Source organism: Lonchura striata, chromosome 26 (genome assembly GCF_050655825.1).
Source record: "Lonchura striata isolate lonStrDom1 chromosome 26, ASM5065582v1, whole genome shotgun sequence".
Classification (NCBI taxonomy): Eukaryota; Metazoa; Chordata; class Aves; order Passeriformes; family Estrildidae; genus Lonchura; species Lonchura striata.
In genome coordinates this window covers 2412490-2429461 of record NC_140728.1, presented here as the reverse complement: position 1 = coordinate 2429461, position 16972 = coordinate 2412490, and the positions used below count along the sequence as shown (strand labels likewise).

The following is a 16972-nucleotide window of genomic DNA, read 5'->3' as shown; positions in this document are numbered from 1 at the left end:
ATCCTGCCTGTCCTGCCCGTGCAGGGTGTGCTCACAGCAGGGCTGTCCTGCCCGTGCAGGGTGTGCTCACAGCAGACCCATCCTGCCCGTGCAGGGTGTGCTCACAGCAGACCCATCCTGCCCGTGCAGGGTGTGCTCACAGCAGACCCATCCTGCCCGTGCAGGGTGTGCTCACAGCAGACCCGTCCTGCCCGTGCAGGGTGTGCTCACAGCAGACCCATCCTGCCCGTGCAGGGTGTGCTCACAGCAGGGCTGTCCTGCCCATCCTGCCCGTGCAGGGTGTGCTCACAGCAGACCCATCCTGCCTGTCCTGCCCGTGCAGGGTGTGCTCACAGCAGACCCATCCTGCCTGTCCTGCCCGTGCAGGGTGTGCTCACAGCAGACCCATCCTGCCCGTGCAGGGTGTGCTCACAGCAGGGCTGTCCTGCCCATCCTGCCCGTGCAGGGTGTGCTCACAGCAGACCCATCCTGCCTGTCCTGCCCGTGCAGGGTGTGCTCACAGCAGACCCATCCTGCCTGTCCTGCCCGTGCAGGGTGTGCTCACAGCAGACCCATCCTGCCCGTGCAGGGTGTGCTCACAGCAGGGCTGTCCTGCCCATCCTGCCCGTGCAGGGTGTGCTCACAGCAGCGCTGGCGGCGGGGCCCAGCCGCTGCTGGCCCAGCCACACGTCCCCCATGGAACACTCGCTGCCTCGGGCCCTTCTGTAGCTGGAACGGGAGCATGGATGGACGCCAGGCTCTGGGGAAGAAGCAGCATCTGAAAATTGGGTAGTTAAGTGCCTGCAGAGTGTCCTGCTGGAGGAAGAATCGGGCAGATTTCGGCAGCGCTGCCTTTGGCTCAGTCACTTTGGGGTCACCTCGCTAGCAGGAGGGGACGCTGCCTTCTGCCAGGTAACCTCTGACTGTTTTTTCTTCTTTTAATGAGAAACCTGGAGCCTCACAGGCTGTTTAACTACAGTGCAGGCAGTGAGGCGTGAGCAAAGCCAAGCCTTTTTCCAAGAGGAAAAAGTGTCTCTGTGTCTCTGCAGCAGGTCGGCTGCAGCGGCGCCCTGCAGAGCCCCAGGTCACTGACAGACCCCTGCCCTCCCTGGGGCGGCGTGGGGGGCAGAGACAGGGGTCAGTGTCCCTCGTGGTGGTGTGTATCTGTGCCTCTCCATGGAGAGGGCTCGGAGGAAGCTGAAGGCCAGGTTGGGGGATGAAGGTCCCTCTGACTGCCTGGCAGCCAGTGTGTGCCAGCTGGGACCCAGGGTGGGATTCACCCTGCCCAGTTCCAGGTGTCTGACTGGCCTGATGCTTCAGCTCTTGTTGCTGAAGCATCACCAAGAAGTTGTTCTGCCCCAGGTAATGCATTTCACCTTCCCTGGCTGAGCCCAGGTGGGGGCTGGTTCCTGACTGAGCACATGGTGAGATGTTGGGATGAAGGAGCTGTTGGGTGTCCCTCACTGCCCCAAAATGTGGGTGACATTGAGAGCTCTGGCCCGGGCCAGCCCTGGGCCTCCCTTGCTCTGCTCAGCTCCGCAGAGCTGGGGCACCCAGGAGGAATGTGCAAGGTAAAAACACTTGTCACAAGGAATAAAATTGGAAATACGTCTTGGGAAAGGCTTTTTGATTCTAATTGGCATCTCTGAGGCTGCTGCTGGAGGCTCCTGGAGGTCTGGGCTGATGGCAGAGCACATCCCAGAACCCTGCTCTCCCCACTGAGCCCGTCCTCAGAGGACCTGGGGAGGGATTGGTGGGAGCTGGGGCTGCCCTGTGCCCTCAGAGGGCACTGGGAGGTGGCATCTGCCTGTGGCCAGCACCAAAGGGAACCTTTGGGTAAAATCAAAAAGCAGCAATGGCCCATCAGAGCAGCTCTGCTCCTTGGCTCTTGCCTGAGGGTGTGTTGAATGCAGACAGGTTTAAAGTCTGGCTCCTCTATGTGGCTGGCAAAGGTTAAAATATCTCCAGTGCCTTTGCATTTAATTCTCTTTTAGTGGCAGATTATTGTTTTCCATGGGAGCTGAAATCCAGATGGGTTTGAAGGACATTTCTCCTGCACCAGGGACTGGAATGATTTGTTCAGAGCTGCTATGCTTTGTCTATCCTTGTTAAGTACCCAGAGAATACGGACTGCCACCAAGGGAATTTAATGTGACACATAAAAATACGGAGTGCAGGAGAAAGCTGTAGGCTTCACAGTGTTTAACTACCTTGTGTCCTTGCTACAGAGCAAGCAATTTTCTTCAAATTTGAGATGCCAAAGGTGGGAGAACACCTACTGCCCTGCCTTGGTGCCCTGTGGGAGAGTGAGAGCCACCAGCTCTTGCTGCTTGTGTGGGATCACAGCCGTGCCAAAGGGGATTAGCACCAAAAAGGGCTCAACACTGGAAAGTGAGCATGAGTGAAAGTGTAAATAGGATCAGCAAGCTTGTTTAGTTTTTGTACATGAAAATTACACATCGCCATTGTCACAGCTCATTTGGCTGCTGACTGTTCCTGCTGTCCTGGTGGCATGAAGGGAAGGGCTGGCTGTGAGCTCTGCCCTTGCCAGCATCTTTCCTGCACTACCCCAGCTTCAGCCCTGGCTCTGTGCAGGGGGATGAAGCCACAGAGTACCAAGATGGGCAGGTCAAGGGAGCAGAGCAGGCCCAGGCATTGGGAACTGCAGGTTTCAGGTACCTGAGGGGTGCTTCAGTCCCTCCCTGTTCCTCCCCCTCACAGGGCAGTAATACTTTGCTTTCCAAACCTGTGAGAGAAGTCCCATCATTTGCTCTGGCCCTCTTTGTGCATTTCAAAAAGCCCTTTCCAAGCCATCTCTCCCTCGGAGATGAATTCCTTGCACACATACTGCATTCCTGCCAGGTGAGGTGTCTGTCAGAGGAGTTAATCCCCATTAATCCCTTCCCTCCTCCCCGGAGCTGAGCACACAATCCCCTGCTGTTACAGGAATGCACATTAAATGTGGCTCTTTGGCTTAAAATTCATGAACAAGAAAAGGGAGGGGATGTTTCCATCTTTCTGGTGGGATGCTGCAGCCCACCAGCCGGAGGTCACTGCCCTGGCAGCAGCAGCTCCTTGTGTTAATCGCTGGGAGTTTGTTCCCAGTCCAAGAGAGTTGCAGCTTGTGCACCAAATGGGCAGCCTGGAGCTTTCAGCAGCAACCTGCCCATTGTTACTCACTGATTTGTGCACTGGAGGGGTGCACAGAACAGTTTGTGTGATGTGGTTCCATCCTCTCACAGCTCCTGGTGTGCAGTGTCACTACTCAGGTGAGCCCCTGGTGTCCCCTGGCCTCGCTCACGGGCTGTGGGGTGCAGGGCAGATGGGTCCCTGGTGTGCACAGGGACTCTGGGGCAGTGCCAGCAGCTCTTCCCAGCACAATGGCCCCAGCTAGCACAGTCTGTGAACTGGCCTTTGGGAAAACACAGAATTAAACCCCCCACCCCCACCGTGGGCTGAAGAACCATTTAGTTCTGACTTTTCTGTTTCTTAAACAACTCTCAGACAAATAAATGCCTTTATGCCATTGCTGTCAGCTCAGGCTCTGCTCTCCTGTCCCCTCCCAGCTCTCCAGGAATGAAATGTGTGGGATCTGACCTGCCAAGGGAGGGGGAGGCAGAGGAGCCCTGTCAGGGGGTGTGGAGGGCTCTGCCTCCTGCCACCCACTGCTCATTTGCTGTTTGCTAAATGATTAGTCTGGGGGCTGCAGGGCAGCTTTCCCTCGTGGCAGAGAGATCTCTGGGCATCTCTTACCTCTGGTGTTAATCCACTTTCTCTGAACACTCCTCTGTCGGAGGGAGGAGCAGCTCCTGGGTGGAGAGCCATGTGCCATCCTGCTCTGCTGTCACCACACCTGCCATGGACGTGGCAGTGATGCTGCCTGGCAGGAGCAGAGCAGCTGCTGGCATGGCCGGGAGCAAGGACACTGCTCTGGGGCAGCTCGCTGCATTTAAAGCAGGTAGCACTCACAAAGCACACGTGCTGAAATCCCACGAAAGCGTGGATGGGAAGGGGCAGGAAATATTTGCTGCCCTTTATGGAGGGTGCCTGGCAGTCTCACCTGCCCTCACCTTCCCTGCGGCCGGCCTTAATTGGGTTTGTCTTATAAAACCAAAATGTGGAACAGTGAAGCGCTGTCGGCGCACACCTGCTGGGACTCTCCGGGGAGCAGAGGGAGGCAGGGCCAGGGAGGGGGTCCGGGCTCCAGCTGGAGCCTTCAGTCACACAGCAGCGTGGCTCTGCCAGGCGTGGGGAGAGTGTCCTGCTGAGCTCTGCCCAGGTAGGAGGGCTGGGAAGCAGGTTGTGACAGGGGCTTTTAAAGGGGGGATGGAGTCCGTGTGCTTCTGCTCTGCAGGGGGAAGGGGGCAGAAAAGGGGTTTTGACAGCACACAGTGGGGTGACTGGAGCATCTCTGGCCCTACCCAGGGCCAGAGGAGACATCTGACCTTCCCCTGCTGCCAGGGAAAGCAGTGCAGGTTTCCCTGTGGCTGTGGAGGGAGGTTGAGCAGAACCCAGAGCCCTTGCTCGGGCATGGAGGGGGCTGGGGTTTGCCTGGGCACTGTTACAGGATGTTTAAAGCCTCCGTGTGTCAATCCCATGGGAGGTGGCTGTAAGCCATGCCCCGGGGCTAAAGGCTGGCTCGGGAGCAGGGAGAGGAGGGCAGTGCTCCCTGTGCTGCAGCTCTGCTCATGTCAGCCCTCTCTGTGCCCAAGGTCAGTACATGGGGCAGAGCTCCCAGCTTTGGAAGCCTTTATCCTTCTCCTCTTCCTCCTCCTCCTCTTCCTGCTGCCAGGATGGGCTGGAGGTCAAATCAGGAAGGTGCTGTAACTGCGTGATGCCCGTTCACACACATTTGTGGCTCCCTGCTCCCATGTGGCTCCCTGCTGTCCCCACAGGGCTGTAATGTCATGGAGGACCAGGACCTTCGGGATATCGGGATCGGTGACCCGCAGCACCGCCGGAAGCTGCTCCAGGCCGCTCGCTCCCTCCCCAAGGTCAGCACCAGCTGAGGATGGGGCATTGCCAAGCATGCCTGTGAACACGGGAAACAAAAGCCAGACCCTGCATCTCTGGGGCTGTGAGAGGGGTTTGGGGAATAGCAGGGAGGAGGAGGAGGAGTATACTGCTCTTCCAGGCTATGTGGATGTGGTAGCTCCATGCTGGGACTGTTCCTCCTGCCAGTCTTGGTCCCAAGCACGTTCTTTGTATACAGTACTTTTGTTACTAGCTAGTGGAGATGGTGATGACCTGTAAACTTATTTTCATTGGTCTTATATCCCTTGGGAACCCAGCTCCTGCAGCTTTTAACACCTTTCTTTTGCTTTCACAGTTGAAACCTTTGGGCTGTGATGGGAATAGCCAGCCATCAGTTCCCGCATGGCTCGACTCCCTGGGGCTGCAGGATTACATCCAGTCCTTCCTCTCGAGTGGCTACAGCTCTATTGACACTGTGAAAAACCTCTGGGAGCTTGAGATAGTAAATGTGAGTGTCACCCCTCTCCTGCCAGGGCAGCAAGGTCCTGCCCTGTTCCCTGGGGCTGGGACTTGCTACAAGTCTCTCAGAGCAGCTCTGTGCCTGTGGTGACCCTGATCTCTCCCTGCAGGTGCTGAAAGTGAACCTGCTGGGCCATCGGAAGAGGATCATCGCCTCGCTGGCAGACAGACCCTACGAGGAGCCACCAGCCAAGCCACCACGGTTCTCACAGCTGAGAGTGAGTCCCTGCTCGTGGCTCCCTGCCTGCCTCGTGTGTCAGTGCTGGGAGAAATCTGGCCATGGCCAGGGGTGTCCATACAGCTGCTTGCCTCATCCTCTCCAGCCACCCCAGCAGCAAATACTTGTGCAGGGGCAACCTTGCAGTGAGTGGGGCAAGATAATTGCAGCCCTTGCAGGCCAGCCTCTGGATGCTGACCTCATAGGAAAGGTCAGGGTGCCACTCCCACCTCTGCCCTGCACAGAAGGGAGCTCTGAGCCTACTTTCTTACCCTTGTTTCCTGGTCAGAGAGGCTTTCAGCAGGCAGGAGTGACCCAGCCCAGCTGGAGAGGGGCTGCAGCTGGGACTTGGTGTTTGATTGCACCCTTGGGATCCAGAGCCCTCTCCCTGGCCCGGCTGGGCTGCTGAGAGCTCCTGCTCTTGCTGCCAAATAACACTCGACAAGATGTGTGGATGTTGATTTTTGCTGCAGGAGTGGCAGCATTTGGATGTCAGGCCCTCATTACGGGGTTGGCTGGGAGGGAAGCATCACATTCTCCGTTCTTCCTGAAAACTGGCTTTTGAGAGCTGAGTTTGGCAAAAGCTGCTGGGCTCAGAGTGACCCTGAGCTCAGGAATGGGGTAGCATGTTGTGCTGCCTCCTCCCAGAGATTGCTAATCAGCTTCCTGGAGCAGGAATTGGAGTGATTAGAGTTTACCCAACCTGAACATCTGGTCCTTGCCCTGCTGCAGAGCTCTGCCCTCCTGGCTTCCCAAGGCTTTCCAACCCAAACAGCCTCAGCTGAAGCGAGTTGAGCTGCTGTGCCCTGCTTGTTGACACGGGATTTTTTAGGAACCGGGTTCAAGTGTGAGAACAGAGAGAGTTCACACTGCTGCTGCACTGGGAGGGTGCCCAGTACAGACCCCCTGCTCAATGCCCTGTGCCAGGCAGAGGAGCATGAGGGGACCAGCAGCCAAGGAAGGATCTGCACCGTGAGCCGGGCGAGACTGAAGGCAGGGAGAGGCTGCTCCGTGCGGCTCAGCTGATTGAGATGCTGCCCGGGGAGGCTGGCTGGGAGAATGGGCCATGTGCAGCATTTCCTGGGCTGCAGCTGGTGAGCTCCAGCGCTGGCTGCGGTGCGGGGGGTGGGCGGACGTCAATGGCAAATCAAGCGAGTGGGTTGAATGGGACTGATGCAGCCGCAGCTGTGCCGAGGCTCTGGCCGTGCCTGGCGGCGGCTCCCGGGGCTCCTCTGCTGGGGTGGCTGAGCATCATCGCCCTTGGGTGCTTAGATAGTGCTTTAGGGAGCCCACCCCTCTGGAATCACCTTGCCCCCAGCCCAGCGTGTCCCCTGCCCTCCTGGGATGAGCTCTCGGAGGCGGAGGCGTGCTGGGCACAAAGGGCTGAGTACATGGCTGAAACCATCCTGGAGTAAATCAGGTGTCTCATGCAGAAGGCAAAGGGTGGGATTGGCACTGAGGCAGGAGCTGAGCCTGTTAGAAATGTAGAGGGAGTGATGGGGGCACAGCACAGCCCAAGATGACTGGGTCTCTTTGTGGTGTCTGCTCCTTCCAGTGCCAGGATTTGATGTCGCAGACGTCGTCTCCCCTGAGCCAGAACGACTCCTGCACAGGCAGATCTGCTGATCTCCTGCTGCCCTCCGGGGACACTGCCAAGAGGCAACACGATCGTGCCACTGAGGTTGCTACTTACTCCAGAGCTGAGCGCTACAAAGCACAGGTTAGTGAGTGTTTGTGTGTGTCCTGGGGGCCCACTGCACAGGCTATCCCATCTCTGGAGCCAGGGAGAAGGAAGGATGATGCAGGGAGGGAGCTGGTCAGGCTCATCTTCCCTGAGACATTAGAGTCAGCAGCTCCTTTATGCCTCAGTTTCACCTCAAAAATAGCTCACACTTCCATCAGCACTGGCACCTTAACCCCATGTGCTGCCTCCACCCAGCTCCTGGGGGATTTGGCCATTGCCAACCTCAGTCCCCTCAGCTCAAAGAGCCCTATTGAGAACTGTTCCAACCCATCATGGCTTCCCATCCACGCTTCTTGCCGTGCAGGAGGACCGTCGGGAGTCCAGGCTCACCCTGCGTCCCCCCAGCCTGGCAGCCCCATATGCCCCTGTTCAAAACTGGCAGCACCAGCCTGAGAAGCTCATCTTTGAGTCCTGCGGGTACGAGGCCAACGTAAGTGTCTTTTGGTTTGTGGGGGTGGCGAGGATGAGGAGGCTCTGAGGCTCAGGCTGTTGAGCATGGGGTCTCAGGGCAATGTCATTGCCTTAGGATTTAATATCTCTCCCTCCTTCACACAGTACTTGGGCTCCATGTTGATCAAAGACCTCCGAGGGACAGAGTCTACCCAGGACGCCTGTGCCAAGATGAGGGTATGGAGACCCTGGGGCTGGGGGCTTCACTTGCAGCCTGTGGGGGATGATGTGGGTTGGGGAGGGGGGACCTCAGTGGTTCCCCAAACCCTGTCCACCAACAGGCAGTGCCACTGTCTCTGGTGAACTGCCCCTTCCCAGCATTGTTCCCAGTACCCAGGAGTCTGCACACTAGGAGAGGAGGGGGTGTTTTCACTGGGGGAGTGGTGGCAGGGTTCTCTTCAGGTCCTTGTCTCTTCCCCTCTGCTTCCACCAGGAGCTAAATTTCCTCTTCCTCGTCCTAGATCCCCAAAACTTCCTGTACAGGCCTGGAGGTCTCTAAGGGGACATGGGCTGGGGTGGGAGTGAAGAGGGAGCATCCATTCGTAGTTGGTCACTTGAATATTCTCATTTCTAAAGAAATCTACGGAGCACATGAAGAAGATCCCAACCATAATCCTGTCCATCACATACAAAGGGGTGAAGTTCATCGATGCCTCCAACAAGGTGAGCTGCAGATGCCTCAAAGTTGGTGTCTGGAGGGACACAGCCTGCAATCCCACCTGCCTGGGGGCTGCAGGTCACTTTTTGTGGCTCCAGAAGCCACAGCTGGTCCTGGGGAGCTTCTGAGGCTGGGGGAGAATACCAAGGTGGTGATGATCACCTGAGTGCCAAAGGCTTGGCAGACTGGCTGTTTGTGGACCATGTTGCCCTTTATTCCTGCCATGGGAGGGAGCTGGGACTGGTCTGGCTGGGAGACTCCCCTTCCCTGTCCCCAGGACAGCATCTACAGCCTCTGTTTGCCCAGAAGGGTGACAGGTGCTTGTGGTTGACCCCGGCAGAATGTCATTGCTGAGCACGAGATCCGGAACATCTCCTGTGCTGCTCAGGACCCTGAGGATCTCTGCACATTTGCCTACATCACCAAGGACCTGCAGACCAGCCATCACTACTGCCATGTCTTCAGCACTGTGGATGTGGTGAGTGCGTTGTCATGTCACATCTCCTGGTCCTTCAGTGCCCATTTGTTTCATCCCTCAGCTTCATTGGGTAGTGACAGACTGCTCCTTTCTGGGGTTCTTTCACCCATTTTTACAATAAAGTAGTCTTGGTTTCATGCCTGTCCTGTGGCATGGAACCTCTGTGGACAAAGAGAATATTTGTCTGGTTTCATTACTGCCATTTCCAGCGCTGAATAAAGCAGGGCAGGACCTTTCCCTTCTGGGGAATGTGCTGTGCACAAACCCCTAACATGCTCTCAATTATGTTGAGCATAATGGGCTGATTTAACAGCTCAGAGAAGGTAGAAGTGTCATTTGCTTTTAAACTTGGGCAGAATCAAAATTGCACAAGACTTTTGGGTTATTTTTCTTTATGCTGCTGAACTGCAGTGCTGGTGGGGCTTTACAGGTGGGCAGGGGGCCCTGGGACAGGCAGCGTGGTCCCAGCTCCCCCACATCTGGAGCTCAGTGGCTTTGCCAGGGATACAGCAGGATGTGACTTGCTGATGGGATGGTCTGTGACCCCAGAGCAGCTTCTGAGCACAAGGGGGACTGTGCACAGGGTGATCTGACAGCTTTGTGTTCTCTGTGTCCTCTCAAAGAACCTGACGTACGAGATCATCCTCACGTTGGGGCAGGCATTCGAGGTCGCCTACCAGCTCGCCCTGCAAGCCCAGAGAGCAAAGCCTCTGGGTGCTGGAGCAGGAGAAATGATTGAAACAAAATCTTCCAAACCGGTGCCTAAACCACGAGCAGGCATGAGGAAATCCGCGGTACGTGGGAGCGGCCAAGAGCGACCTGCTGGGCTGAGCTGGGGGTTCTTGTGGGCACCTGGGTGGTGGGGGGAGCCCAGACGTGGTCCAGGTGCCTGTCCTGCTGCTGGCCCTGCGGGTCTGTGTCAGTTCTGTGGGGCTGGGGCTTCTCCTGGTAGCAGAAGGGCAGGCAGAGGTGGAAATGGCTCAGGTGGGATGGGGCTTTAGTGCCCTGCTGGGTCCAGCACAAGCTTCCACGTGCAAACCCTGCAGAGCTGCAGTGAAACAAATAAGTGAGCTGCAGTATGGGATTCCCCATAACCACAACCAGCCAAGACTGGAGCTGCTGAGCAGCAGGGACTGCTGCACATGCCACTGCCTTCCTTTAATGTCTCCTTTTGTCTGTGTTCTGCTTGCTCCCCCCGCTCAGGTGCCGCTCCCTCCTGACACCCGCTGTTGTTACTGTCACACCTGTACAACACACCGCCCCTCCTACCTGCCGCTGCAGTCTGTTAGTCCTGGAGCGAAGGTCTTTACCCTTCTTCCTGCCATCTCCATTCCAAACCGACCCGGGCTGCCTCCCCACTTCCCGTATCTCCTGCTGCTCCCCCGTGTCCTGCTGTTTTTCATCCCCATGCTCATTCTGGCCCACACCAGGGGTTCAGATGAACCCCAGGGATCTGCTGCTCCCACCCACCCCTGCTGATGCAGTGTGGCAGCTCTCAGCTAATCCTGCTGCTCCTGCTGGGGTGGTAACTTCCCCACGGCACCCTGATTTAGCAGGACAAGAGGAAAGAGCCGTGCTTGGTCAGGAGGGTGAACCACGTGGGAGCTCACCTGCCAGGAGCTGTCTCCCTCTTGTGCCATTTCTGTAGCGCTCCGTTTTTCATGCTTGTTTGAGATGAGCGAAGCTGTCGCTGATGGTGACAGGGCCTCGCAGCCTAATGCAGGGAGTCATCTTGGGGTGCTGGGTTGAGACTGACGTGGCCAGACAAGTTTTAGCTGTGAAGGACTCAAATGCCTCTCCAGCAAGAGCTGCTTCCTTGCACACATTTTTGGGATGGGCAGTAGGCAGGCAGGCGCTCTGTGCTTCGAGTTCTCACTCATTCTGACGCAGAAGCACAGGTGTCCTAAGATGCCCTTTCTCTCCTTATTTTCTAGCTGGATCCCCCTGAAGTGGACCAAGACTCCCAGTCTCATGCCAGTGTCTCCTGGGTCGTGGACCCCAAGCAGGACTCCAAGCGAACCCTCAGCACTAAGTATGAGACCACTATCTTCTAAAGCAAACGCCCGCGTCCGCCCCGTCTAACCGTGCCTTTGCGATCTGATCTGTCTGCTCTTCTAAACTCCCTCTTCCTCCAGCTGCTCGCCCTGAGCCCGCGTAGGCACCGCGTCCAAGGCAGCAGCACTTAGGAGACTGTAGACTTAAACGGCTTTTGTACCTGATCGCTGCTGAACACTGTGAATCTCCTTACTCGGAAGCAAGGGTAACGCGCTGTAGCTGCCCGCGAGGCGGGAGGAGCAGAGGGCAGGCTGGCAGTCGGAGATGTGGATCCAGGAAAGCCGCCCACCGTTTTCACGTCTTCCCCCCTCGCTCTGGCACTGTGAATCCCTGGGGCAATGTGATACTCCCCAGGCCTTTTTTTTTCTATCTCACCTTGTCCTTGGACTGATGGAGACCTCTTGTCTCTACGGTGCACACGCTCCCTCCTCCTAGATCCTCCTCTTCCCGACTGAGCCACGGCTGTGTACTGTTCAGTGAACTCACCTCTCCTTCCCTGCCAGTCGAACCGACACTAACCACTGTGATGCTCTCTGCAAATAACACACGGGCACTTCCATTTCCTCACGGCCACCCTTGCCCGCAGTCTTCTTCCTCAAAGCCCAGCGCAGAACTTGCTCTGGGTGGTGGGGGAGTGTTGGTTTGGGCCGGGTATGATCGTTCCCACTGTGAGCTCTGTCCCCTCGGACATGGCAGGGGGTTTGGTTGCATGCATTTCAGTCCCTTGTAGGTTTTTCTTTCCCTCATAGTCTTGGTGTTTACACTCACCAGACTTCTCATGAGAGCTCGGTGTAGTTCTCACGTGGCAGCCTGTGGCTAGGCTTCCAAAGGCACATGTTGTTGGGACGGGAGGTGTCAGCTGGGCACCACAAGCAGCATCAGCAGGGAGAGGCCAGGGAGCACCCTAGGTTATTTGCCCCTAGTGTTAGGGCCCAGTAGCAGCTTGTCTGAGTTCTGCTGTGGCTTAGGAGCTGCTGCCTCAGATATTCCATTTCCCCTCACCTGCAGTGAAATCTGATGTTTCAAAGTCCTTATTTAGCTCTTTCTCAGGACTAAGTTTGATCTCCCAAGTAATTTGCAACTTAATGGCAAACTGACCTCAGACTGAGGGCTCAGCCAGTGGGAAGCCAATGAGAGGACTAAAAGTGTTGTCTTAAAGCAAAAAAAAAACAAAGGAAAGCTCAGTCTAGTACATACATTTCATATGCCACAGAGTCAGCACTGCCCAGGGCCTGCAGTGCCACCCTGCCAGCCCAAGCCTTGTGGCCAGCAGAACATTGCTGTGCCTGAGGTGCTCTGGGAGGTTTGGTTTGTGTTCCATCAGCACTTTTGCGAGCTCTAAGAGTGCCCTGAAGGTTTATGTGTCCCTCCAAGAGAAACTCAGTCCCTGGTGTGGGTGGCAGAGTGGTACTTGTAGGTGTTCTCCACGCAGCTACCACACAGCTGCCCAGTGTCAGAGGCTCTGAGCTCTTCACCTCCCCCTGCTCTCAGCTGGGAAGGACAGGTCCCTGCACAACCCCTAAATCCGGGTCAGGAGAGCATGTGCCTTTCTGAGGGTGACCAAACCCAGCAGGGATCACAGGCAGCCCTTCCCAAACCGCGCCGCTGCCGCTCTGTGTCCGTAGCCGTGACGGTTTTCGTGTCCCATCTCCGGGCCGTTCACCTCGCCTTTCCCAGCACGCGTTTTTGTATGACTCGGAAATTCACTCCATTATCTTCCTTTCTGTTTGCCTCTGCGAAGCTGAGCTCCGGGCAGCCGTCTCCTACCACGGGATGTAGTGGCGGGGCAGAGACCTGGGACGCAGTGGCCTCCTGACATGAAGATCATCTCCCTCTGGCACAGGTGGCTGCCTCAGAGTGGGTGCGTGGCTGCTCGGTGAGGGCTCCCAGAGCAGAGGGGGGAAGGGAGCCGAGGAAAGCTGCTCATCTCCATTCCTAGCAAAGGAAAACTCGAGACTCGGAGGCCAAGAGCGATGTCGCCTTTCCCGGTCTGAGACAAAACGTCTTTCGACTCGTTTCTTTTTTAATGAAGTGACACAGAGCAAATCCGGTTCACGGTTTCAATGTAGCGCTGCAGCTTTTTGGTGAGGAAAAAAACAACCAACAGCTTTTTATTTACTGAGAATCCTGCAGTCCGCGAGGAGCACGACAGAAAGTCTTAGCAGGGGAGTGGTGTGTGCATTTCTGATGGTACTTACTCTGCTTCAGCTCTGGGAGAACAGGAGAGAACGCCAAATTCTTGGAGATCACTTCCTCCTGTGTGAGAACCTGGTAGGGTAAGTCTGCATCCTGTTCTCCAAGCCACTCCACACTTCTGTAGCAAAAGGAAGTAACTTCAGGAAAAGATTCTGCAAGGGATTTTCACTCCAGAGCAGCTGTGGCCAATATCCCTGATGGTACAAAGCTTCCTTATCCCCCGAACTGTCGTGTTGCAATACTTGACATTTCTATGGCAAGGACCCCGTTTCTTCCCATTTCCGCACTGAATTCCTGGGGACGACTCCCTGCTCCAGCCTCTGTGCACCTGTCTTGTTTTTAAATGCAGTTATGCCCTGAGGGATTGGGGTTTTTTTAAGTATATTCAATTGTGATTTAGCACTTTTTTGATACTAGCTAATTATTTAATTAGTGCAACCGTTTCAGAAGATGAACAAATAAGGAGTTAAATTTTGGGCATTACACTGAAACAGTCCATCCCCAAGGACAAACCACATCAGCCTGAAGGTGGCTTGGCCCCGTCCGAGCCCAGTGTCCCCAAAGACACCGCCTCAAAGGTGCTGCGTGCTCGCTTTTATTCTGAATTACAGAGTGTTTCAGAGTGGTTTGGGCTGTGACTGACGTGTTTTCAGACTGTTCCCCTCTGGGGAGAATGTTAAAATGGCTGTGATTTGAATTCTTCAGATGCAAAATGCAGCGCAGTGCGTCTGTCGTGATCTCGTCAGGCCCTGCCAGGGCTGTGGGACCTGCTGCCACACAGGAACGCTGTGCCCGAGTAATTCCTGTTTAACTCCAGTTGCTGCTGTATGCCAGGGTTTCCTTTAGTCTCTCTCACCAGTGAGGCTGGGAGGGAAGTGAACCATAATCCCAAGGGCACAGACCTGTAAAGGATTGGGAAGGGGGAGTGGAGATTTTGGGTTAAGTCAATGAATTTAGGAAACCTAACATTCCTTGTTATGCACATGTTGCAATTCATACTGGTGTAAGTGTAAATATTTGGTGTGTTGGCAACAAGTCTTTGGTGAGATTGCAAATTGAACCTCTGCTTGGGAGGAGGGACACCTTTCCTTTCTGACACGTGAGCTTTTTTGGAGGTTGGCTTGGAGGTAACGTGGTGATGAAGACTCCAATCTTCAGGCACTGGGCTTGGTGACCCTGGTGGTCCGTTCCAGCCCCACGTGTAAACCTGTGGTTGTCTTTAGTGATCCATTCTTTAGCCAGATACTCCCTTTCTCACCTCACAGACAGAGCAGTTGTTTTGGCAGTTCAGTGTGGTGGGGTCTCTCGAGGGACTCAGTGCTGGAGACTGACCCTGGGCTGTGCCAGTCCTTGGCTCTGGCCACCTTCACCCACCCACTGTGCAGTATTCAGGCTCTTCCTCCCTGCAGGGTTTTGTGCTATCTGGAGGAAACTGCCCCAAATTTCTGGTGCTGAACACGACATTGCATCCAACTGCCTCTGCTGTATTACCTGCCCAGGAGGAGTTGGGGCTCCTCTGTTCCTCTCTTTAAAGACAGATTGTGTTTCACAGACTTTGGTTTGTGGGCTGAGCCCTCACACACGGCTGGCAAACAGAGTTGCCGAGTTTTGTCTTTCTTTTTATAGGAGGGGATGATTTTTTTTTTTTTCAAATTGAAGATGCTTTATCCTTTTTTTATTTTGTGTTTACAAAGAAAAAAAAAAACAAAACAGCATTAACCTTAGCTGTTCAACTGACTTTAAACATGCTTTGGGATTGTTCTTTTTAGAAGAAATTATGCAACTTTTTTGGGGTACATGCCTGTCCCCCCTCCCAGGGAGAGGCAGCGCCTTCCAGGCTGTGCCTGTAGTGAAGTCTGTACCTTCAGGAGGCTGCTGAGACACAGAGCAGATGCCAAAAAACCCCGAACACGTCCCATTCTGTGTGCAGCTGAGGTGGAGCCAATGCTTTAATGCTCCTTCCACCCACCTCAGAAGTTTCCAGCAGCAGCAGCAGCATTTCCCCGGCTCTGCTCAGATCCGTGTTTTGGAGCTGGCACAGCACTCACAATGCTGTCGTGTTGCAAAGATCTCCCTTTTAGATCTCATGTTGGTATTACCTTAATTTTTATTTTTCCCAAAAGAAAAGTACCTGTGCTGTTCTTGCTAAGTCAACCCAGCTCAGACATTTTTCTTACCCACAGAAGAATAACCTGGGATTCCCTGACAGGGCAGAAACAGTCGAGTTCAGTTTGCAATGTGGACATTTTTGCTAATTGTGATGTATGGCAGTGGGGCTGATTTGTAATACAAATGTTATTTAATCTGTCTGTATTTTGATACTTGAATTTCCTTTTATTTCCTGTATATACAATTGTTAATCTGTTCAAATTTGTCTGAATTTTAAACATCTTGTGGTACCAAACATAACCAATCTGTGCAAGAACATAGACTGACCTCACTACAACAAGGCGAGATTGTAAATATTCCTGGGCTTCCAGCAGTCGTTTTGTTGTTTTCATAATTGTACAACTTAGAACAGACTGAATTAATAAACAACCTTAGACACACGTGTGTGCTCTTGTGTGTGGCCCCAGTGTTATGCCCAAGTCCTCCTGGGGGTCTGTGTCAAAGCAGGGCAGTTCTCATCCTGCAGGCACTGCCTGGGGGAGTTTGGGAGCTTTGGTTAAAGCTGCTTTTTCTGCAGTCAGTCATAATGACCCAAATATTGAATATTATTATTTTGAGTTTAATTTATGCGTAAAATCACATCCAAATGTTCTGTTAAAGACAGCACGAGGGTCTGCCACCATCGTGGGTGTGTTCTACATGTGGTGGAGGGCTAGAAAAGCTCATTTTTACCCCCACTAAAATACATCTGCAAGGACTGTGTCCCTGGGGGCTGTCATGTACTGGGGATAGCCACTGAATCCCTTTTTGCAGCGTGGCAGCAAGCAGTTCCTATGATACCAGTACCCATGTGGGCGACCATGGTTCAGAACATTTACCCAGCAAAGGCCTGGGTTTTGCCAGAAACTGGGACATTTGAGTATGTAAAATTAGAGCAAGAAATCCAGACATTTAAATACAGGTTAAAGTTCAGATTTTCATGTCAAGTAAAATCTGACTGATGTGAAATGCTAAATACACCAGGGATTGCTAAATTTATACCGTATGCTCCATTTCTAATAACAAGGCAAGTCAGGTTTTCAGGCTGACATGAAATACACTGAGTTGGTTTAATGGTTTGAAGCACCATGAGGTTTTATCCCTCACAGCCACAGCCCTGGCTGGGACTGACACCTCAGCAGAGGTTACAGGCCCCAGGCAGAATCTGTGAGTTTTTAACTGAGTTAAAAAGCCTTATCTGCACTGCAGTTCAGTGAGCTCCACAGCCCCTTGCCTTCCCCACCAAATAGTGACAGGGTTTTGAGGAAAAAAGACTGCTGCTTTTTCTAGTTGAGAGGTTTATTCAGATCCTGATGTGCCAAAGGTCATCTCCTGCTGGCCTCGGTGGAGTTGTTGGATGAATTTTTACAAGCTGAGGCAAGATCTGAGAAACTGGAGGAGAATGGATTCCACCCCTGCCTGGTACGTGGAGGATGTGATCAGAAATAATCCAGCTTGCAGCTGGGAGAAGTACCTTCCTGAGAATTCCCAAACTCTTGCCTGTTGGTTGCACTTCCAAACCCACACCCAACTTCCAGCAGCTCCTCCTGAATG

General features: G+C 54.2%; 1 protein-coding gene across 7 annotated transcripts in view; it reads left to right on the top strand.

The window, feature by feature from the left end:
- ANKS1A (ankyrin repeat and sterile alpha motif domain containing 1A) overlaps window positions 1–15819 on the top strand; it is a 73230-nt gene extending 57411 nt beyond the window's left edge. For 3 of the 7 annotated variants that reach the window (XM_021535997.3, XM_085561173.1, XM_021535994.3), the window contains 10 exons: window positions 4875–4973; window positions 5309–5461; window positions 5583–5690; window positions 7245–7409; window positions 7738–7863; window positions 7989–8060; window positions 8460–8546; window positions 8882–9019; window positions 9643–9813; window positions 10954–15819. In XM_021535997.3, the coding sequence (XP_021391672.3) occupies window positions 4875–4973; window positions 5309–5461; window positions 5583–5690; window positions 7245–7409; window positions 7738–7863; window positions 7989–8060; window positions 8460–8546; window positions 8882–9019; window positions 9643–9813; window positions 10954–11073 (1239 nt within the window). In that variant the 3' untranslated portion in view covers window positions 11074–15819. Of the gene's footprint in view, window positions 1–4874; window positions 4974–5308; window positions 5462–5582; window positions 5691–7244; window positions 7410–7737; window positions 7864–7988; window positions 8061–8459; window positions 8547–8881; window positions 9020–9642; window positions 9814–10222; window positions 10322–10953 lie in introns of all 7 variants that reach the window. The other 4 variants (XM_085561172.1, XM_085561171.1, XM_085561174.1 and 1 more) reach the window with 3 other exon arrangements.
- The last annotated feature ends 1153 nt before the right edge of the window (window positions 15820–16972 follow it).